Source organism: Andrena cerasifolii, chromosome 4 (genome assembly GCF_050908995.1).
Source record: "Andrena cerasifolii isolate SP2316 chromosome 4, iyAndCera1_principal, whole genome shotgun sequence".
Lineage (NCBI taxonomy): Eukaryota > Metazoa > Arthropoda > Insecta > Hymenoptera > Andrenidae > Andrena > Andrena cerasifolii.
Genome location: NC_135121.1, coordinates 5,958,036 through 5,981,721, shown reverse-complemented (window position 1 = coordinate 5,981,721; position 23,686 = coordinate 5,958,036). Strand labels below are relative to the sequence as shown.

At 34.5% G+C, this 23,686-nt stretch overlaps 2 protein-coding genes and 2 long non-coding RNA genes across 8 annotated transcripts in view; 2 read left to right on the top strand and 2 right to left on the bottom strand.

The window, feature by feature from the left end:
- Nucleotides 1-12,404, top strand: part of LOC143367769 (uncharacterized) — a 231,249-nt gene extending 218,845 nt beyond the window's left edge. The window contains exon 2 of the long non-coding RNA XR_013085097.1: nt 12,358-12,404. This is a non-coding gene — a long non-coding RNA (uncharacterized LOC143367769). The remainder of the gene's footprint in view (nt 1-12,357) is intronic.
- Nucleotides 1-14,284, bottom strand: part of LOC143367726 (uncharacterized) — a 58,206-nt gene extending 43,922 nt beyond the window's left edge. The window contains exons 1-6 of one of the 5 annotated variants that reach the window (XM_076809849.1): nt 14,122-14,284; nt 7,501-8,048; nt 5,296-5,490; nt 2,439-2,693; nt 1,585-1,720; nt 1,277-1,384 (exon numbers count right to left, since the gene is read on the bottom strand). In XM_076809849.1, coding sequence (XP_076665964.1) covers nt 1,277-1,384; nt 1,585-1,720; nt 2,439-2,693; nt 5,296-5,490; nt 7,501-7,689 — 883 coding nt within the window. In that variant the 5' untranslated portion in view covers nt 7,690-8,048; nt 14,122-14,284. Of the gene's footprint in view, nt 1-1,276; nt 1,385-1,584; nt 1,721-2,438; nt 2,694-5,295; nt 5,491-7,500; nt 8,091-14,121 lie in introns of those variants that run through there. The other 4 variants (XM_076809852.1, XM_076809854.1, XM_076809851.1 and 1 more) reach the window with 4 other exon arrangements.
- Nucleotides 6,085-6,360, bottom strand: LOC143367770 (uncharacterized). The gene is made up of 2 exons (XR_013085098.1): nt 6,241-6,360; nt 6,085-6,170 (listed from the first exon to the last, which is right to left on the bottom strand). It is a non-coding gene; the product is annotated as an uncharacterized LOC143367770 (long non-coding RNA).
- A 1,446-nt stretch (nt 14,285-15,730) lies between the features above and the next one.
- The window catches only part of Milt (trafficking kinesin-binding protein milt), a 97,853-nt gene continuing 89,897 nt past the window's right edge, over nt 15,731-23,686 (top strand). The window contains exon 1 of the mRNA XM_076809806.1: nt 15,731-16,070. Coding sequence (XP_076665921.1) covers nt 15,885-16,070 — 186 coding nt within the window. The 5' untranslated portion in view covers nt 15,731-15,884. The remainder of the gene's footprint in view (nt 16,071-23,686) is intronic.

Here is a 23,686-nt window from a genome sequence, read left to right as displayed (position 1 = left end):
CTCAAACCAAAGTATCGCGTTGAAGGCAGTTCATTTTTCTGAATTTAATTACTATTAAATATTTGATGTATAATATTTTATAATTCAGTACATGATTAGTGAAGCCAAGGATATTAATTTTTTTTAAATACAACACCATAATTAAACACTGACCGTAACCAAAAAGCTTACAATGAAATTTAGCATCAAGCAATTGCATTGCTATGTATGCCAAAGTAGGGTGTTCTGCCGTGAAATATACATGGATACATAGAAAAAACGACGCCAATTAGACGAAATACGATATTTTTGAAACGTTGAGAATGAAATTGAACGAAACAATTTTATGTGTGTGTGTTAAAAATGAGAGAATTGATCGAAAGTTTGAACAGCGAAATCATGGAAATTAATATGAATAACGATAGTTTTACGTGACATCGGACAAATTTGAATTCGTACAAATTAAAAATCAGAATCTCGCTTTCCAATTGGCGTGGTTTCTGAAGGACAAAAAACGGAAAACATGGAAGCAACGGGCAGGCAATTTTACCAGACGGAGGGATTTATTTCTCTATAATTCAAAGATCGTGTAGAACGTTTCCTTCATTTTCTCAAAATATTATCCTGTGTGAAGTGTTCAATAACCAGCTTTAAATTTTCCTTCAACCCACAGAATCTTTTAATCCGGATAAATTAAGCGCATAAACAATATTTACTTTAAGAGCAAATCCCAAAGAAATCCGAATTATGCAAAACATCTTCGCAATTACTAGTTCATGCAAGTATTTTGTTAACTCAACTAACTGTTACTAAAAGATTTATTGTAACTTTTCAACATCGCCTCCAACTCTGGCAAAGAAAATGGACAGGTAGAACCCGAGTATGTACACGCAGCTGACTTTTTCACACAAACAGCCGCAAACTGCACTCCGCCTGGATGAAATCATCAAAAGATCGCCTCCGAGTGTCAAATGTCTCTCTCTTTTCTTTTCTCCACTCTCGTTCTCTCTCTCTCTCTCTTTCTCTCTCTCTCTTTCTCTCTCCCTCTCTCTCTCTCTCCCTCTCTCTCTTTCTCTCTCTCTCTCTCTCGCTCTCTTTCACACTTTCTCTCTCCTACCGCCTAGCAAGAGCTACCGAGCTACACGAGCTTACCATTTCAAACCGAGGCTCCCCTTCTCCTTCCGTGTTTATACTCGCATCCAAAAAATTCTCTTCGACATGATCGGCTAGGTTGTTGCTGTTTGTAATGGTGCTCGCAACTACCAAAGAATTAGGGTTGGGATGGGTGGCCACTTACCTTGCTGCTCTTGATTTAGCTCCGTACTGCTGGCATGAGACGGTCCCGGCATCCCACCCTCCAATGGTCCACCACCGCCGCCGCCACCTCCTCCCCCTGCTCCTCCGCCTAGAAGAATAATTGACAATTAAAACTTTATTTTCTGACGTTTAATACGAAGTTCAATATCAAGTTTACACCAGTAAGCATTTCATTCAACCGACTTAATGCTATAAAGAATTATTCGGAACTACAGAAACCATCTGCTTCAAACTATGAAATGCCCGAGAGTTACTTTTAGCATGCTACGGAGAGCTGTTTCTGTTTACCTTGGTAAGAAGGTGGATAAGATGGTAAAACTTCCATGCCACCGTCAAGGCTAAGAAAACCACTTGGCAGTGTGTTGACCTCCTGCTTCGGAGAACAATCGTCGTCGCTTCCATACTCTGGTAATTCTATTTTTGGCTGAAGCATAAAAATCACAATAACTCTATTTCTCTTCCTTAAATATCACTTGCATACAAGTTAGAAAAAATTAGCATATTATTCCGAAAGGGACCGGTGGCCGAGCGAGATGAGGTCTGGGGGAGGGGTGGGGAGGGGGTGTGGACCCTAAATCTAAAATTGTAGCTTCGGGTATTTATTAGTTTCCGAAATATTAATAAAAAACATTATTAATTTTTTGGGGGAATTTTTTTAACATTAGTGCAGGCCCCCCTACCCGGGAACCCTCTCACCCCCCATTTTTTAATTTTGAAATTTTGTAGCCACAGTCTCATTTTTAGCATCGCCAAACTCCGCACTAATCTAGTCCCAACCAATACTAATACCCGGGACAATTTGGAAAGTGGAATGCGTTGTGTCGGTATAAGTCAACAGAAATATTGTTAAGAGGGTGGGACCGTGGTAAAGAGATTTAAAAAAATCGGTAAGGTCTACCCTTTTATGCACAATTACCCCTGTATCTTTTGAACGCATTAATTTCCGAAGCTGAAATTTTATATTTGGGGTCTTTCCAGGCCCCTCCTAATACCCACCAAGTTTCATCTCGATCGGCCACCGGTCCCTTTCGCAAGTACAGCCAAAAATTACTAAAAAGTTCTTAATGATTCTTTCTGTAACTCATCGAAAGCTCTACTGTATGTGGAATAATACGCGCAAACCCATAAAGGGTGAAACTCACCTCAACAATATCGAGATCTTTGTAGCAGTCAAGTTGAACCTGTGGCTCGATTAATGGCCGTGTGCGAGGCGTCCCAGTTGCACAGGCCGCAGCAGCTGGTACTGGACTAGATATCTGAGGCGAATCACTTCGTTTGCACAGCCTTTTCAAAGGTGGAGGACTCGAGGGTGGTGGAGTTTTGCTATGGTCCTCCTCCAAACTTGGCGAGATCAGCCCACGGCCGTTTGATGCATGTATGTTGTTTGTTTTCAAATGCTATAACCGGGCAATTAAAATGATATTAACAAGTTATCTATATACACTTCTGTAATGCACATTCAATTAGATTACTACAAATACACTAATCCACGCTCAGTCATGACCATTTGTATCTTATATTTACAAGACACAACACTTATTTAAGAGAAACTTTTAGAACAGACGAAGTACCTACTATGAAAGTAGTAAAAAATTTGACCACAAATATATTTATTTAAAATAGGAATCGCAGCGCAAAATCAGATGGAACTTCTAGCAAATATTAACGAACAATAACATAATGAACAGACTGAATCTTCTTTACATATTACGTTACGTTAATGCGCCTTGGGCCTGCCCATTAGGGTGCAAATACCTCCTCAAGTTCTGGGACCCGGGCAACAGCTGAGGGCTGAACTGTTACCTTGTTAACCGCTGCGTAGGTTCTGGGAGTACTGCAAGTGTGTGTGCGCCCATACGCGTGAGGCCCAGCTCTTCATTGGTTCTATTCATCTAAGTGATCTGTGCGCCAAATTTTAGACAAATTTAATAATATTTGGGGGTTGCACAGTTTTATCACTAGAGTAAGCCTGTGGCGGTAGTAACACTTTGACTTGGGAGTACGATTACGCAGGAACTATTACATTTACGATAAAAACTCTTATACGCAAATGTTACTTACTTATCTGACATTATTAAGTCACAACAGTTTCACTGGATGTCAAGTAATATCCAAGTTATTGATAAAAAATGAGAAGCGGAGTGTTATAGCCCTAACGTTGCAGTGTAAAGTGTTACAACCGTCTCTTACCCCGGGTCGGTTGTAACACTGCATGGATTCTATGCAAACAAGACAATATTATTCGCCTTCTTTGATACTATACGGTTGCAATCGCCCCCGACCATGCTTTTGATCTTCAATTGTAAATTGTGACTAACAAGACACTTCAAAGTGCTAAGTAATGATCAGTATCACTTTAAAAGAGGTCAAATTACAGATTTGAAAAAAAACACGTACTTGCAAAGGGAGTGTTTACATTACAATTATAAGTCAGTATAAAAAAGTTACTTTAGAGTATCGAAAAGTTATTTTCTTTACTATCCATGTCTATTGCGAATCTATACTGCTAGGACATGGACGTGTGTATTCCAAATGTCATTGTTTATCATATGTATATCTAAATTGGTGTCAACCCTTTCGTTACGGCATACATTTCCGCGAAAGTGCTTTTTCTAATTTTTTTTTTTAAACTACCAGAGATAGAGGTGCTGACTAAAGTCGACAGGTCATCAGATGAATGCCGGATATATCCGGTGCACGTAGCGAAAGGGTTAATATCCATTATATGTTTTGAGATATTAACGTGTTACATTCGCCCCCCTGTTACTACCGTCCCCGGTCTACCCTACATATTTTCGCTTTTTCAGGTTTTAAAAATGTGGTTAAAATAATAAGGTACAGAATTTCTATAGGTGTGAACAATAATAATAATAATAAAATGTAAAGTTATCTAACAAAGGTAGGACACCAGGTGGTAGACACCGATTTTTTGATGAGCCTTGGAACGATGGATCTGTGTCGAAAATAAGTAACTAGGTGTCCGAGCGTTTCAGCCAATAGGCCTTAATAATAGAGATATTTACAAGTAAATTATTAAAAATTTCATAGTGGCTGTGGGGTTTTAGTGGGTAATAATCCCATACTACCCTGGCGCCCGCGGGAGATTCCCTTCTGGAGGCGTCGGGATGCCTTTTGAAGATGTCTCCACGTTAAAAAAAAAACTTTATACATTTTTTTCTATAAATTATTTTTTTTAACTTGAGGAAATCTTCAAAACGCACCCCAACTCCTTCAGAGGGGAATCCCCCGGGGGCGCCAGGGTAGTGTGCGATTTTTACCCATTAAAACCCCACAGCCACTATGAAATTTTTAATAATTTACATGTAAATACCTCTATTATTACTATATACTTATTTTCGACATAGATCCATCGTGCCAAGGCTCATCAAAATCGTTGTCGACCACATGGTGTCCTCCCCTTGTAAGTCTAAGTCATCTTTGAAGTTTAGTTTCTTTTTTAACCTTTAGAGGGCCGGGATTCTTTCACTGAAACTGTAAATTTTATTTACTTAAAATTTATGCATATATACCACCAAAATGGCCGGCAAAGTATCCAAATTTTTACGTGGCCTCTATAGTGGCCAGCCCGGCCCTCTAAAGGTTAAGAACTTGAGAATAAATTCCATAGCCTACTACATATTATTCACTGTGCAAAGTGTGCAACCCCTAAATATTACTCAATCTTCCTAAAATTTCACACATATTCTTTTTATATTAATAGGAATCAGGGCACGAGCAGAGTAAAAAAAATGTAATATTTTAATTTTAACCCTATAACATGAAACACCCTAACGGATGCACGCACAGTCTTGCAGTTCTCCCGCAGCCCATGCTGTGGTTAGCAACGTAACAGTTCCGCGCTTGGCTGTTGCCCGGGTCCCACAACTCGAGGAGGTGTTTGCACCCTAAAGGGCAGGCCTGCGTTAATGCTCAACATATGCCTTCAGTTTCAGAAGCCTAAATTACATAAATTACTAATAACATGCTTGAAGCACAAACCTTTTCGTTGTTGTGCTGATTATTTTGAGAGTCGGTGAGGCCACGGATTTGCAGAGACTCAGCAGTTCGTAAAAATGTAGGCAATTCTGCTTGAGATATGTTAACCTCTCCGGCGTACATGAACTCCAAAAGTGACTGTAGATGTTCGAACTCCACATCACGCATAAATATTATCGGATGCTTGCACGGATTTGTCTATAAGCATACATTTATGTAATTTTTATTACATAATTCCATTTCTCTATTAGTAGACACAAAGGGCGGACTATTCCTTTACGTTTTTTATGCCATCTTTTGGCTGTTACGTAATTATTAGAGGTCTGTACAATTCTGTACCAAAGTGATAAAACTAACACTATCGCCTGGCATTAGTGTTAATTTCATGGGATTGAATAATTATAATACAACGAGGAATTTTTATTAAGGGGGTCTTCTAGCGTAACGAAGCATTTTCTTTGCGTTTTTTCGGAATTTTTTATGAGGAGCTTGTAAAAGTTATTACTACCCGGTTTATTTCTACATACTTATCTATATTTCGTTTACGTTTTCAATTTTTTTTAGCACGAAAAGATTAAAATTGACTCAAGTGGACCACTTTGTAGTTGCTTCTGAAAAAGAGCGGTGCGCATACGGTGTCCACTATTGGACGGTTTCTGATCATCTGAAACAAGAAATTCGAAAGGATTCCTTATTTGTGTGTCCTTGGCTATGGCCGGTACCAGAATGAAAGAAAGATATTGAAAATTTAAAAAGTGACGGCACTTTGAAGACTGAGTTTCGATTTTCAAAAAAAATTAAATAATTCTCAATATCTTTCTTTCATTCTGGTACCGGCTATAGCCAAGGACATACAAATAAGGAATCCTTTTGGATTTCTTGTTTCAGATGATCAGAAACCGTCCAATAGTGGATACCGTGTGGCCACCGCTTTTTTTCAGAAGCAACTACAAAGTGGTCTACTTGAGTTAATTTTCATCTTTTCGTGCTAAAAAAAATTGAACACGTAATCGAAGTATAGATAAGTATGTAGAAATAAACCGGGTAGCAATAACTTTTAGAGGATCCTCAAAAAAAATTCCGAAAAAACGCAAAGAAAATGCTTCGTTACGCCAGAAGACCCCCTTTACATAAAATGCATAGAAATAAACAAAACGTTATTATTTACATGAACGAACAAAGAAAAACTCTTATACTCTGCGCATCTCACACTTTATTAGATAAGCAAACACATAAGGAGTACAACACAAAAAATGAAAAGTACAGTTCAGAAACATACATCGCCATACGCTTATTACATAAAATTGTTAGATAATGAGGGTACACTCATCTACGCATACTTGCAACAATAAAAACATTCGTAACATAATAGCTTCGATTTTTCTACTTTTGCATTATCTTCGTTTAATGAATTAAAATGGAATATTACATATTTATTTCCAGCTCTGCTAGTTACATAGACTAATTCTATCCCAAACTTGAATGTTGTCGAGTTTCCTAAGCTTCTTTCTGAATTTAGATATCTGAAGCCTAAGGCAGTAAGCTTAATCCCAGGATTAAAATCTAAAATAATCTTCGGAAAAGCACGAAAATTAAAATAACAATTATAAACATTTATCGTTGCCCTCTACTTAAATACGAATATTTTAACAAAAAAAGTTACTGCATGATTTCGGAAAAACTACATATACACAGTCCACCAGCGAGAAGTGAACATTAATAAAAACGAATTACAATACTATCCGGATGCCAATTTTACGAGCTTGTTCCATATCAACATGGTCCGAGGCAAATAAATCTGTTAGAGGTATTTCATGGTTAAAGTGTTTAATCGTGCGATTTCGCGTAAATACAGGCACGCAGAGTCGTCTACATTAAAGCCAGCCGAAATCATCGATAACTATCGATAGACAAGCAAATGATGTGCAAAAGCAAATATTACTATGCAAAACATGAGACTGCACAGGAAGATCGCAACATACCACGTATGTATATAGAATCACGTATGGATGCACGCGCGCTCGCACACGCGCGCGCGCACACATTCATATGAGAATTTTGGGCATGTTAAAATTCGTTCGCAACGGGATCAAAACATGATTCTCAAAGAAGGTAAGAATACACGGCCAGAGTGGCGGGGAGGGGGGGAGGGGTGGCATCAAGCAACTGGCACTGAAGGGAGAAGTAAGGCGGGGAAGGTTTTCTAACCTTGAACAACTCCTTGAAGTAAGGGCTGCACGCGGAGAGGACAACCTTGTGCGCCTGGAGACGCCTGCCGTCGCAGGCGAAGGTGACATCGACGAAGTCCTCGTCATCCCTGAGGGCCTCGAATTGGCTGGTGATATTAGCTTGAAAGTTGTTCCAACGCAAGCAAAACTGCTGCTGGCTATCCGTCATTCTCCTCGCTCGACTCCCTTCGACCTCCTCTCTCTCCCTCTCTCTGAAACCAAGAGCCCCCCCACCGCCCACCCTCTGTCCGTCTCTCTCTCACTTTCGCCTTCTTCTATCGTTATCCTTCCCCTTCTGTTTCTCTCTTACTGACGGCAGCGCTGCTCTTTTCCTCGTCGCGCACTCTGCTTCTCCACCGTCTCTTTCTCTGTCTTTTCTCTCTTGCAGGAGACACTTTAAGAATTTTCGAAAAATATTGGTTGTGGAAGATTCATCGAGACGAAGAGGGTGAGGGTGGCTTCGTAGGTTAGGGTAGCCTGTTTTAATGCACCCTCGTGCCAGTGGTTTCAGATGAGGCTCCCATTACTCTGGAAAAAAAATGGCAGGTGCAAAAAGTGCAATCGATGACTGAAGAGGAGGTGTGTGCGTGGGGAGAATCGATAGACGGCCTACCAACGTCTCGGCAAGAAATGAAACAAGTGTTTAGTGTTTAGTACTTTTTGCCGATCTCGTAACTGCATTATATTAGGTTACCTCGATTGGATAAACGTAAGCAGCATTATCATTCTTGTAACTGCATTAAGTATGGCATGGTAAAAAATACCTACGGCCTCTTACCCCCAAAAAATGTGTAATCCTATTAAGTTACTAGGGCTTCTACCTAGAGATTTTGTGTTTCTTTTCGATGATCATTTTCTTTTTATTGAACATGATATTCGAAACATCGACGAAGTTAATAAAAAGATCATGCGTTTTTTAATCCTCTTGTACTATTACATAATAGCTGTTTACAGTAATATTGCTTTTAAGTGATAAAACAATAAAGAAACGGGCAATAAATGATAGAATTTTCATGTAAAATCACTTTAAATCATTATCTAGTACTTTTTACGCTAAAAGCAAACATTTCTAATATTGAGAAATGTTTATTGTAGAATTTTCGTACTTTTTCAGTGAAGCTTAATTCTCGTCGGACTACTGATACATTATCGTAACTTTATTTAAATAAATGTATACATTTTATTACACAGATTTTAGTGAAATGAAAAAAAAGTTTGTAAAATAAAATGTTCCTAACTATGAGTAAAAGTTAGAACCATTAGAACAGTCATGTCATGACAAAAGTAATATTAAGAAAAAAAGGGTTCATAAATAAATGTGCTGTTGGAGTACATTATGAATGATTCATTAAAATTTGATGATATCATTTAAGTGCTTCAAGTGGAAAGCACATACATTGTTAATACATTGTTATACACTTCTTTAATTTCTTGTTTTTTTTTTGTTTTTCATAAAAAAATCTGTTATGATTTTATGTAATACTTCGTGTGCAAATAATTACTACCTATAAAAACATGTGATTTAAATTTAAATTATTTTTAATTTAAATTAAAACAGTATTGTCCAATGAACTGTCGTTCGAATTCGAATTTTAATAACTTAGAAATACTGTCACACTTTACATTTGATTATTTTATTAGTTTTACAAATATATTACGATTTAAAAGTTTACTATTTAATATTAGTAGTTTAGAAAATAATTTTTATAAACTTATAGAATATTTTATCTAATTATATGGAAAATATTAAATTGCACTATTCTAATAATACCATCAGGTAAATAAATAAGCATATTTTTTATAATTATTACGTTCTTTCTCAAACAGTAATTGTAATTTCACATTTTCGTTTAAATAAGTGGAACTAAATTCAAATTCATTTATAAGCAAAAATACGTATAATCAACAAACGAAAGATGAATTCCTCATTTTCTATTTATTTATTGAATTAGTTTCGTGACGCACAAAGGAGTAAAAGTAAAAGTCCATACCTATCCAGTAAAAAGTAAAATAAATAACTGTATGAAATGAACTGTTGTGTCACGAATAATGAAAGAAAAAGGAAATTATATTGTTTAAAAGATCTGAATACCAAAGGAGATAGGTTGTAATTATCCCCTCTTGTGTGATCTCTCAGTAAAAAGAAACATCAAGCATGTATCGTAACCAGTAGTAAGAAGCAAATGAGTAGAAAATCATTCCGTGATCACAGGCACGCTCTCCACTTCCGGTCGTAAGTTTCAAGCAAACCTTACTGGAAAATTTTCATCACCCGGTATATGATCGTCTCCGTAGCTTCGGACAGCTTCGGGCCGTCATGGACGCCCGAATTTTCTTCGCAAAATAGTCCTTTACGATCATTCCCCGTTTATTCTGCCGTGACAAATGTGAGCAATATTCCACGAAAACGTACGAAAATTTCGGGGAACTGACAGTTATGTGACACAAGCAGAAAATGTCGAAAAGACAGGTGAGTCAGAACCATTCTGTTTGCAACTCTAGTTCCTTGTCCCCCCTAGCGTGTTTTTCTTTCTCTTTTCAAAGATTTTCTCAATGAAAATTCGCGAAAGGCAAGCGGGGAGCGTTGCGAAACAAAAATCAATCGAAAGATTATGATCGTTGTTTTTAACCTCGTTTCGAAAGGTTACTGCGGACGACTCAATCGATACATTGTCCTCGAATTTCGTTTTCTTGAGTAATAACGGATGTCATTAGTGTTCCTCTTAATTATCACATCTCGCTACCGTTTCTTTCACATTCCGATACAAGCCAAAGGCGTTTTAATTCTCACATTTAACTAGTATATGTGATAGATCGAAAGATAATTGTAACCTTCATTGGGTTAACCTTTCTTTCCAATGCATACCGCGTTAGATTCCCTTCGATTTAAATCCAGCTCAACTTTAACTTTGCATTATCATTATTTTACTTTCGTTAGACGTCAGCAAATCGATTTTGCACAAAACACGTTTTTAGTTCCCCAATTTGCTGTCTTCCATTCGAGCTTTGAAGGAGAGGACACCATGTGGTAGACACCGATTTTGATGAGCCTTGGCACGATGGATCTATGTCGCAAATAAGTAAATAGATGTCCGAACGTTTCTGCTAAGGGACCGTAATAATAGAGGTATTTACTTCGAAATTATTAAAAATTTCATAGTGGCCATGGGATTTTAATGGGTAGAAATCCCCCACTACCCTGGCGCCCTCCGGGGGATTCCCCTCTGAAGTAGTCGAGGTGCCTTTTGAAGATTTCCCCAACTAAAAAAAAAATTATAAAAAAATAATTAATAAAAAAAAATTTATACATTTTTTTTTAACTTGGAGACATCTTCAAAAGGTACCTCGGCGCCTCCAGAAGGGAATTCCCCACAGGCGCTAGGGTAGTGTGGGATTTTTACCCACTAAAACCCTAATGGTTACTATGAAATTTTTAATAATTTCCATGTAAATATCTCTGTTATTTAGGCCCATTGGCTGAAACGCTCGGACACCCATTTACTTATTTTCGACATAGATCCATCGTGCCAAGGGTCATCAAAATCGGTGTCTACCACATGATGTCTTCCCCTTGTTAGTTTGTATTGCTTGCTCAGCTTTCAAAGTGTGGCTGTTCAAAGATTAATAAAAAATAATTAAAATAGTAGTAGAATAATCTTCCTTGTAGTATTATGCAATTTAAGGTGCAAAGCATTAAACGTTACATTAACTTAGATAGTATGTAACTAAACCAAGCGATACAAGCTAGTTGAATCTTAAATCTTTACCTAAATTCTAACAATAAATTTGTAGCGAATAATTTTATGACCAAAAACAGTTACAAGCATCAGACGTTCTTCGATTGTAAATGAATGTAAAAGTACGTAGAAGTTTTAAAAGCAACAGTAAAAATTTAATATTTTCATTTTTATCAGCATAATTCTGTTCTTCGTAAGATTCCTGCTGTTGCTTTTTAGCATGAATCTCATTTGAAATTAGCTAGGGTAGATGTCATTTACTGTCGGTGTCCCTATTACTGCCATTTTATTTATTTAACTTAAAAAAAACGTAACGTATAAAGAACGCGTTATAATAATAAGAAGAACAGTCCCAATTTTATGATAAATTATTTTTTACACTCTTCTTTATACGTTGCGTGTTTATCAAGTAAAATAAATGAAGTGGCTGTAATAGGGACGCTGGCAGTAATTGGGACATTTACCCTACAGTCGAACTTGTTAATTTAATTCTTAACTTCTTAGATTAAAATGCTATGTTTTATAAACTTTGTCATTTAGTGGAGACCTATCTGCGTCTGAAGATAATGTTTCTGATAATGAGATAGGGATCTATCAGATGTTTTCATTGCATTTCGTATTTAAGCACTCTATGTGCACCTTATACGTGGTTAATATAATTATCTAATAATTTATTCCTCTTTGTTTTTCGAAACACTTGTAAAATTTCTTGTTTAAAATAATTATACGAGTTTCCTTATGTTTGCAGAATTTCTACAGTGTCTTCTCTTGGTGATCGTTGTGGTTTCCCTAGTGGAAACCAAAAACTGTGTACTACGTCACGGTGAGTTTATAATTGATCCTTAACTTACCATCCAACGTTAATCTGTTTAATAAATTTAATTCTGCACATTTCATGTTTCTAATGCATTAACATTTCAAGTGGCTTCTTTCTTTAGTCTCCAGATTATTTCGTTTTCGATACTACTGTGCGTTACGGTGTGTTAAACTACAGTCGCATCGGAAAGTAAGTTGACTGTCTTTAAAACCGCATAACTTTTTTAAAATTGGTCCAAACGACTTGAGTTTTCTTTCAGAAGCTAGAGGAATTAGTTTTCTAGGTGACGTGTTTCGTCGTTTTGAAAAAAATTGCAACTGGTCGGAATAGTGATGAAAATAGTGAAGGTCGTTTTTTCGAAAATTTTTTTCTGAGCCTGTAATGAAAATTCAAAAAACCCGTTTGTAGTTTGAAGTAAGTTGTATGCATGCTGAAAGTTTCATCTAAATCGGTTAACGTTGCTCTGAGCTTAAGGGGACCTTCCAGCCTAGAACCCCCCAAAATAGGTGATCTTTAGGAATTAATTAAAGGAAAACTACTATATATAATTTAATGGGACTTTTTGCATTGTATTAAGGATGTCTTAAATTATAGAAATATATTTTTTGTTTTATAATTAATCATTGCAGACGGCACTGGGGAGTCGTTAAAGTCAAGGCGTAAAAAAATTGATCCAAATCGGTGGGACCTGTATCTTCAAAAGTTATTATCCAATTCGACTGAAAGTTTTTTATTTTGAAGAACATACTTCTGGCTAGGGGGTGAACCAGAACAAATTACAAAAATTACATTTTTTTTAGAAAATAACGACACTTGAATTTTGAAATCACTTTTTCCCTATATTTTCATCCTTTCAACGCCTTTAAAAATTATAAATTTTTTAGTTTTTAAAAAGTTTACTGGTTTCCGCCCTAGCCAGAAGTATGTTCTTCAAAATAAAAAAAGTTTCAGTCGAATCGGATAATAACTTTTGGAAATACAGGTCCCACCATTTTGAGAACACTGTTTCGAGAAAAACGCGTTTAAAGTTTTACGTGGGCGCCGAGTGGCTGGTTGTTGTCCATGAATTTGCCGCTACTCAAATGCCTATAACTTCGGGAATTTCAACAAATCCTTTTAAACACGCATTCCTAAAAGTTTGAACATTCGAAAAATGAAATAAAAAAAAATCGACTTTTAGACCGTAAGGTCCCCTTATGATCTTTAAACGTGTGTAGCTCAGAGCAACGTTAACGGATTTAGATGAAACTTTCAGCATGTATACAACTTACTTCAATCTACAAACGGGTTTTTTGAATTTTCATTACAGGCTCAGAAAAAAATTTTCGAAAAAACGACCTTCACTATTTTCATCGCTATTCCGACCAGTTGCAATTTTTTCCAAAACAACAAAACACGTCACCTAGAAAACTAATTCCTCTAGCTTCTAAAAAAAACCTCAAGTCATTCGGACCAATTTTAAAAAAGTTATGCGATTTTAAAGAGTGTCAACTTATTTTCCGATGCGACTGTGTGTCATCTAATAATTGGTTGCAGGGTAAATGCATGTAATAATTGCATAATTCGTTTGTACTGTTTACAGAGGCGTATCTAGGGTGGGGCAAGTGGGGCTCGTACCCTCGGCGCCAATGCCGGGGGGCGCAAAAAAAAACTGAAAGAAATAGTGTTTCTTGAATAAATTTATTTGGATGTTTAATGTTAGTAGTTTACGTTTGTTAATTGTGTGCTTCGCATGGCTCTTTAGAGAACCTTTGAAAAAAAACTTGCTGCACTCTTCGGCTTCATTTGCCTCCAACTTTCCTCTTTTTCTCCCTTCAGCTCCACTTTCTTTAAAAGAATTATCTAAATTCTATATAAAGTGTTTTGTGTGATGAACACTTTTAACGACGAAGTAGAACAGAAAAAATGGAATTGGAATGATATGCATGAGGGTGGGGGGAGGTGCAAATTTTACACTTGCCCTAGGCACTGTTTACACTAAATAAGCCACTGACTGTTTAACAAATAATAGAATCTTGGTAGTAATTGTAAAATATAAATTTCATACCTTTTGGTAAGTGAAAGAACTCCTGTTGTATTAATCCTGCGGCACATTGTAACATATGAACGAAGTGAAGGTAGCATTGACTACGGTAAGATCAATTAGACTGTCGTACCATATCGGGCAACTGTTAATTTAATCTTGATATAGATACTTGTCTCGCAATTACAATAGTACAGTCTCTGAAAAAGAGGAAGAATTAAAGGTATCAGTTGTGTGCTTCTTGAGATTGCTTTTTAATATCCTTTGTTACCCTTTACATAATATATTTGCAAATATATGTTACAATTCATTCTATTGTCCTTAAGAAACTGTTTTATAGAATATTTTGTAAATTAATCTTTTTCCATGAATGCTGGTATAATTAATTGATTAATAATTTTTTGAATCAGGTCTTAAATTCATTTTCTATTCTATTGTCCTTGTGAAAGAGTTTTATAGAATATTTTGTAAATTAACATTTTTCGTGAATGCTGGTATAATTAATTAATCATTTTTTAAATCACATTTCAATTTTTTTTTAATTCCCACCTTGCCATTTCAAATTACTTTGCAATATTTTTCATCGTTTTTCTCTTTATTAAAGCACATTTATTCGTTGACACTCTGGGTGTGAGCCACCCATAAGCTGACTTTGACGATCCGTACCTTCTATGTGCAAAATAAATGTCTTTTTTCCAAAGCTGACTTACAGACTATTTTTTGTCTGAAAATATTGTATCTGAACAACAACTCTGTAGATTTTTAGCTTCTGCTATTGAAATTTGTAAAAGTTACAATTTTTTCAAGACTTCCTTCGCTTTTTCTCCACATCTGGTAATCTAGAATTTTTTTACAAAAACTGTGATAAAATTTCAATGAAAATACAATTGGAATACATTCCAGAGACCTTGAAATTGACCCATGATTTGTTTCATAACGATTGTCCCACAAATATATTTATCATTTATAGACATCGTTTGACACATTTATTTAAAGAGACTCAACATCAGAATTCCACATTCAAATTATTATAATAATTCTAAGCATTCTTATATTATATTTTCACAAGTTAAAACTCAAACACATTTATTCCTGATAATTAATAAAAAAAAAAATGTGTAGAAATTGTAAATATTTTTGAACACGATTGTACGCAATTCCTATCAGCTTATAATAATTGATAACGCCGAGGAGAAAAGATAGGCTCGCTCGTAGGGATCGATAAGTTATTCAGAAGTTAACCAGTTGTTCGTTCAAAGGTTTCGGAATATCTGCGTTCGTTTTTCATTGCGATAAAAATGAATGATTGGAAGCAGTAAAAGGATACATACATGTGAATTAAAGTGACATTCAAGTGAAAGTTAAAAACTTCTAGCCAGGCTGTAATTGACTAATTTTTAACTCGTTTCGAGTATCGAAGGAAAATTTATATAAGCAATTAAAAAACTTAATTTCCAAATAATACTTTATTAACTTGCACGCTAATTAATCGCATCAAGCATCGCAAGCAGTCCCAGCATTTGATTAGAAAAAAAGAGTAGTGACGTTCTAGTTAAAAAATACTCGCACCCTTGAAATAAGACGTCGTTTCTTTTTTTAAAGCGTCTTCTAAAATTCGCACCCTTTTCACGCCGCTATTAAAAATTAAAATCCCCATTCATCCGGCGGATAAAGGCGAAACCATACCGACGAATCGGCGACGGGAACTTGCTTTTATGTCGGTAGACAGACACTTTTATAGTGGAAAATATTCTTGGAGGTGATAGTTCGCGGTCGTTTTGAATTCAATGTTACTGAGGGGGATCGCATTCGCGGAGGCAAGGCGGAGTTCCACCAGGCGCATTCTGAAGCCTCAGAATTCTGGTTGCGAGAAAGATAACGCCGAGTTGACTTACGATGGTGTCTTTCAGCGCAATTTGGCGTCGAAGGCGACTACGTTTCCGCAGTCATCTGGCGAAACTTCCCTTAACTTTGTAAGTCCTCCCAGTTAAGGGTCGTTCTTAAATTACGTAAGGATTTTTTTTGGGGTGGGGGGTGGTACATTTCTTAAGTTTTCTTACAAGGGAGTGGGGGGAGAGTCAGGTAGCGTCTTATGTAATATTTTTTAACCTAATTTTCAATAATTAAAAATTCCATTATATTAAGGTTCGAGTAGGGTGTGTCAATTTTTTCAGTGTTTCAATTTTAAAAGCGACTAGTGGAAACACGGTGCAATTACAGGTTTAAAATTAACCACTGCCTTTAAATTTTGTGTAATGCGTTGTTTAACTAGTTGGAATTTCATTTGAAGTTGTAGAAAAATAAGAAAATTACTGAAATTATTTTAAAAAATTTATTCATTGAGCTTATGAATCGCAATAGAAGCAAACAGGGTGTCGCTTCTTTGGTGGACTTTGTTGAATAGCATTAAATTTATTAGGTAGATGATATGTAGCTAGATCTGTTGGTAAAGTTGCATATATTTTTATTTTGTAATAAATACTAATTTCCACATATTTTTATTTTCATTTTCATGCTTTTATGTAAGCAAGTCTTAGTTCAACCCTCGACAGACGGCACAATTTTACAACGTTAACAGGCGGCAGAGGCACAATTGCACCCTCACATATTTTACATAAATATTCGATAAATTGATAACACTTAGACTCAATGAAAATCAATAAAAAAAATTAACAAATTTTCTTTTATAATGTAAATTATCTGTTTTTTATTTTTTTATAATAAAATAACATTATCATTAAAAAAAATTGCATTCTTTTTTTTCTTGCATTATCTTCATACAAAATATATGGGGGCGCCATTGTTATGGATGCAACCCTCGACTCGACCCCCTATCTCGAAAGGGGGTTGAGATATTTCTCTGAAATTTGGTCTATATAATCTAGATAAAAAATTTAGAGATGTCACGAAACTTCAGCCCTCCCCGACTTCTCGAAAAAATGTTATCGCAATTTAAAAACGCAAAAGTTACAATTGTACCTGTGCCGTCTGACGAGGGTCTTACTTAATTTTCACATTTTTCAACTGTGATTTGAAGTAGCTAAACCTTACTCAAATCAATTTCTGAAGATAATTTCAGATCCAGGAATAAAAACAGCATTACTTTGTCACTGGTCATTTTAAAATTACAACATTTTTAAATTTACCCATAAAATTGACACACCCTAATGTTCGAGCAAAGTAGTTTTAGTTTAAATTTCCCGAAACCGAGGGAAATTAAATGAATGATATAAACATTTAAAAGAATTTTAATAACCGAAAAGATTCAATGTAAAAAATATTATGTAAAAAGGGGGTTGCAATATCAAATCTTACGAATTCTTATACTGGGGGAGGGAGGGGGTAAGAAATCGCCAAAATTACCCTTACATAGTTTACTAAAAGGGCGCATTACTGACACATTTTTTAATTTAAATATCTCATTCTTACAATTTTTAATAGATAAATAATCGGAAATGTATAAAATTTAGCCCTAATTTTGTGTTTCTAAACATCTGCTTATATTATTCAGGGGTGAGATTGAATTTAGAATTATAAAGTTAATTATAAAATATTATAAAGCTTCGCTTATTTTCAAGTCCTGTTTCTACCCTTTCGCCACCATTTCACGAAGATTTATCCTTGAGAAAATTATTCTATCGGTACGTCCGTATACGTCACGGATGATTCAATATATGTACTGACGCAGTAACGTCGCTGTATTACAAAAATTCAAGCGGATATTTGTTCATCCCATCCTTATCGCAGTACGATAACGGGCAGACGATAAAGACTTTAGGAAAATTTTGAGTCAGCGTTTTGCACGTGAATAAATTATTTTTTCAAAATTGCGATCAACGCAACGATTTCCTTACAACGAAATGACAAATAGGGTAAAGCAACCAGTAATTGACCGCATACCAGTGAATGACCATTACGAAGAGAAATGTCAATTGTAAATTTAAACATTATTATATGTTTATAAACGGAGTGTAGTTGCACTTTTAATATCCTATATTTTTTGTTACGCGTATTAAGCAAACATTAATAAGTACAATTCTTATTAAAAGTATGCGAGCATTTACTGGGCTTCTACACATTTTGCATTTTATAATTCTTTTTTTTTAAATTACGATAAGAATAAGTAATTATTTTTATAGAAATTTCAAGAAAAATAAATTTAAATTCAATTTCAACAGTTGTTTTGTTGTTATACATAAATATATTCAAGTATTAATCTCAAAGGTTTATAGATTCAACAATTCGGTCATTCACTGGTTGGTTTACAATAGTAATTGTTAAACAGAGTTGAAACACGATCTCGATGCTAACATAATGTGAAAAGGTTAATTAACAGGATTAATAGTATTTCTTATTTAACGTGTTGTAGGTGAAAAATCCCAACTATAATTTGTTACCACCAGTTAGAGTTGTGCAGAATTAGAATTGAATTACTCCACGAATTATAATTACAAAATAATTCAATTACATCGTATTCAATTACATTGTAGTTTGTAATTCAGATCTCGCATTCAATTAAAATACATCGCAATTCGTAATTGCAATGTATTTGCAATTGTGATTGCATAGTACAATGTAATTGAATTATAATTACGAATTAAGAGGTAACGGAATTGAGAGGTAATAAGAGGTGGGAAAGAAATATGTAGGTAAAGGTTTCGAGCAGAAAAAAATTATTATGAGTGCTGAATATGGTATTATTCATAAATTTATAACATATGAAGAGAAATAAACACCTTTGTTACATTTTTTCCACTTCTTTTCTCACTTCAGAGTGTTGAGCTGTAATTTAATTACATTGTATTTCAATTACACGCACAATTACAGTAATTAGGAATTTAATTAATTGAACGGTTTGAATTATTATGTAATTGAGTTACAACGTAATTGAATTACTATGTAATTGAAATACAATGTAATTAAATTGCGTATTTAAATTACATTGTAATTCAATTAGCACAACTGTGGGTAAAGGTTTCGAACAGAAAAAAATTATTATGAGTGCTGAATATGGTATTATTCATAAATGTATAATATATAAAGAGAAATAAACTCCGTTGTTACATTTTTCCCACTTTTTTCTCACTTCAGAGTTTTGAGCTATAATTTAATTACATTGTAATTAATTACACGCACAATTACAGTAATTAGGAATTGAATTAATTTAACAGTTTGAATTATGTAATTGAGTTACAACGCAATTGAATTACTATGTAATTGAAATACAATGTAATTAAATTACGTAATTCAATTAGCACAACTGTGGGTAAAGGTTTCGAACAGAAAAATATTATTATGTGTGTTGAATATTATTATTCATAAATTTATAATATATAAAGAGAAATAAACACTTCTTCAGAGTGTTGAGCTGTAATTTAATTACATTGTATTTCAATTACATTGTAATTCAATTACATTGTAATTAATTACACGCACAATTACAGTAATTAGGAATTTAATTAATTGAACAGTTCGAATTATGTAATTGAGTTACAGCGCAATTGAATTACTATGTCATTGAAATACAATGTAATTAAATTGCGTAATTAAATTACATTGTAATTCAATTAGCACAAGTGTGCCACCAGCGGGCAACTGTCGTCTGAATTATAGTCACAGTTCACTAATATCACAAATTCATTAAAACGAAATTATTTCTACGTTACCACGAGTACGTTAAAATAACAATAAAGTGTAATAAAATATTCTACAAGTACAAATATTCTAGAAGAAAACACTCGAAGGGCTAATATGAATATTTAAATGCACCCCAGAACGTTACATGCAATATTTATTTGGTCAAAGTGTTTGGATCTAATTCAAAACAATTCATCGTGGCTGAGATCTTTAATTATATCTTTTGTCACTGTCCCTAATGCTCAGTGCATTTCGAATCGTCCGCCACGCTCGAGCATCTTGTAGTTTCGTTCTTTGAAGAAGTCAAAGAACACGTGAACTTGGTAACTGAGTACGATTCGCCGAAAACGGCTGCATATGTACTTTTCTGTATTAATAGCCACCAGTTTGCTCTTTTGTACATTCCAGCAACGTTTCGTCCTTGCATGAAATTAACTCACAGCTGCTAGCATTACTTTCCGAGCAGAAACTGTCACGAAGCAGAACCTTAGTACCGTAGAAGCTTGCCTAGCATTATACGTATTTAAAGATCTTTATAAGCTCCTCCTTTCTAAAGGTATTTAACAATTCATTCGATCTATCTAGCGCATTTCATTCCACTTCGTGCGTGCTGATTTTCTAAGACGATTTTTCTTGTTGAACAAATACCTCGTTGCTCCATTGCGTCCCGCTATTATTTCGTTATCACATTTTTTAAGAATACCTCTTGCAAGCCTTCCACTTTTAAACGCCATTTTTATAAGATAATGATATTAATGACATACCTGGAATCAGATAAGTAGTTGCACTTTTGCAAAAACAACGGGATGAAATAAAGGGATTAAGATCGAGGGAAAATTAATCCACTTGGGTGATTTTAAGGGCTTTCTCGCTGAAAAAAATGTCTTCGAGTGAAACAGAATAGACAGTGACTAAAAAAAGTATTTGGACGCTTTTTAAAATCGCATAACTTTCTTAGAATTGGTCCAAACGACACGAGTTTATTTTTTTTAGAAGCTAGAAGGGTTAGTTTGCTAAGTGACGTGTTTCGTCGTTTTGAAAAAAAAATGCATCGGTTGGTTGTTAAGTCAAATTATTCTGTGAACCCTCGCGAACACAACGATATAAGTTATTATTGAATTATAAGCATTTAAATATGTTTAAACAGAGATCAAAGGGAAAAGGACACCCGAAATGCACCAATTTTTGCAGATATTTTTCAGTTTATTTCCAAAACTAAGGGTCTAGGAGAAAATCTGACTAGTCCACGAGATGCAGCAGACATTTTTCCATCGGAAAGCGTCAACAGAAGTGGTAAGTCACGTTTCGTTTTCAATACAGAAGCGAAATAGTTTGGCAGAACGTGCGGCGTCGACAGTGGTTGTCACTTAACGCGCGTGACAACCACTGTCGACGGCGCACGTTTTGCCAAACTATTTCGTTTCTGTATTGAAAACGAAACGTGACTTAGCACTTCTGTTAGTGGTTTCCGAAAGGAAATTTTCTGCCGCATCGCGTGGAGTAGTCAAATTTTCTCCAGGACCCTTAGTTTTTAAAATATTTAGCAACATATCTGCAAAAATTGGTGCATTTCGGGGGTACTTTTTCCTTTGATCGTTATTTAAACATATTTAACTGTTCATAATTCAATAATAAATTATATCGTTGTATTCGGGGGGTTCATAAAGATGTTCAAAGGTGAAAATTTGCATTTTTTTTTCAAAATCGAATTTCTCAAAAACTGAGGGTGGTGGCGAGAAATGGTTTTCGGATTCGTGTTCAGGGCGAAAGACTGTAGGTACAGGAATCACCCAGTGGATATTGCGGAACAAAAATCGTGGTGGACAGTGTTATCTAAGATATACTGCCGTTTCTCAGCTTGCAAACTCTAATAATACTAAGCTAGGCTGAAAAGAATACTTATATACTCTGTTAATTAAGTTAATTCAGTAGCTTTTATTATTTGAATTAAGCAGCAGGAAACATGTTGTTTTACAAATCTAGTCTGAAGTAAATTGTTAAATTATAAAATTAATTATAAAAAAAATATATTTCTAATAATAGTATTTTTGACAATCTTAGGCATTCGCATCTTCAAACACAATCTCAAGCTGACACGAAATAGTAAAAGTAAACACACCCATGGAATACCTAAGTGCTTCTCAAATTTCTATTATTTAAAATAAATTCATAGTTTCTTTAATTCCAAATGCTGTTATCGCAAACAATTTTAATTTCGTATTTTCATCTATCTTAATATACAAAGCAGAAAGCTTCTATATGTTTGTGTGTTTGTCTGTCGCCTAAAAACTTTCGAACGATAAACTCTGGGATCACGAATGGTGCCTCAGCTCATTATGCCTGACTAATCTAGATGAATGTGACCATTTGCACGAAAAAAACTAAAAAAAAAAAAAATATTTTTACATAAAATCAGAATCTAAATTTCGGGCGAAGCCGAGCAGTACAGCTAGTTTTAAATAAAACCTACTGCAGTTGATCCATAAAAGCAATATCCGATTTGTTAGCCTAGAGGGATTTGCAAATTAAAAATATAAAAGAGGCATTTATTCCAGGGATCGAAAAAGTTATCGAATCCTCATTTTTAAAAAAAATTCTGTTAGAACTTATACGTTTCGTTTAAGAAAATATCTTTTCCTGTATAATTTTTATTGAAAAAAATGTTTTAAAAAATGTGTTCTCATGGAACAGATATTTTAGAACCTATATAATAAAAGTTCCATGGAAACAAGTTACATTGGAAAATTTATTTAAAAAGTTTGCATAAGATAAAGAAAAGTACTAAACTATTTATTTAACAATGTAATATATTCTTCATATGTTTATTTAATAAAAGGTATGAAAATCATAACATAAGTATTATTTATCTTGCAAAAACTGTTTTAATAAACGTTCTAATATAACTTGTTCCCATGGAACTTTTATTATACAGAATCTAAATTATCTACGTAGGTATTACAAATGAATAACACATTCAGAATATCAATTTAACTGTAATAATTGAGCCGTTTATTTTGAAAGTGGCGTAAGTCCATTTATGTTCGAATCGAGATATCGAAGGGTTTGCGTTGGATTAAATTTAAGAATATGAGTAACAGATAACATAGTAGTATAATGTTTTTGGGTTTCCAAGGGTGTTACATTCATCATCCCAATTAGCATAATTGACATTATTTAAGAAATAATATGTGTTTGATGGCTACGAATGGACTTACGCCACTTTCAAAATCAATGAAATCACTTTTTTAATTCTTAAGAAAGCACAAGTCCGTAAGAAAAGTAGATTTCCCTTGAAATAAAAATAAATGTATACACTTTTATGTTAAAAAATCAAAAAAAAAATATTTAACTGTCATTCTTTGTTAAGTAATTTTTACATTAAAATTAATATTGCTTTATTAATTATTATTCAGTCTTCTCCAGTTTTTGTATGCGGGAGTGATTTAAAATAATTATGGTGTGCAGGTGGTGTATAATATAATAAATTCATTAAGTCCTTATATTTTAGATTGTGATTGGTTTTTTTTTATCCAAGTCGCGGATTCCAATACATTTTTCGTGCACTTTAGCTGTTTGCTGTGGTTTCAGCTGTGACTGCTTTATGTCCCGCAGACATTTACTTTGTAATATGCAATTGATTTGTTACAAACAAATTATTAACAAATTGCTGGAAATTACAAGAGCATATCCGGAGACATAAATTGTTCATAACAAATTCATTGCGCATTGATAATTAAACTGCTACCTTGACAATTAAACATAAAGCTATGATCTCAAAAAAATTTATTGCATAATATTTTCCATATCCATTTGAAACTCTCGCAATGGGACTTCCGCCTCTTTCAAAATAAACTTTCCCATCGCTTCATTAACCAGCAAATTTTCGTTTAAAAAAATTTGACTGATTTTAAATATATTAGTAACAATTTGCTTCAGAATAAAAAGATCCTGT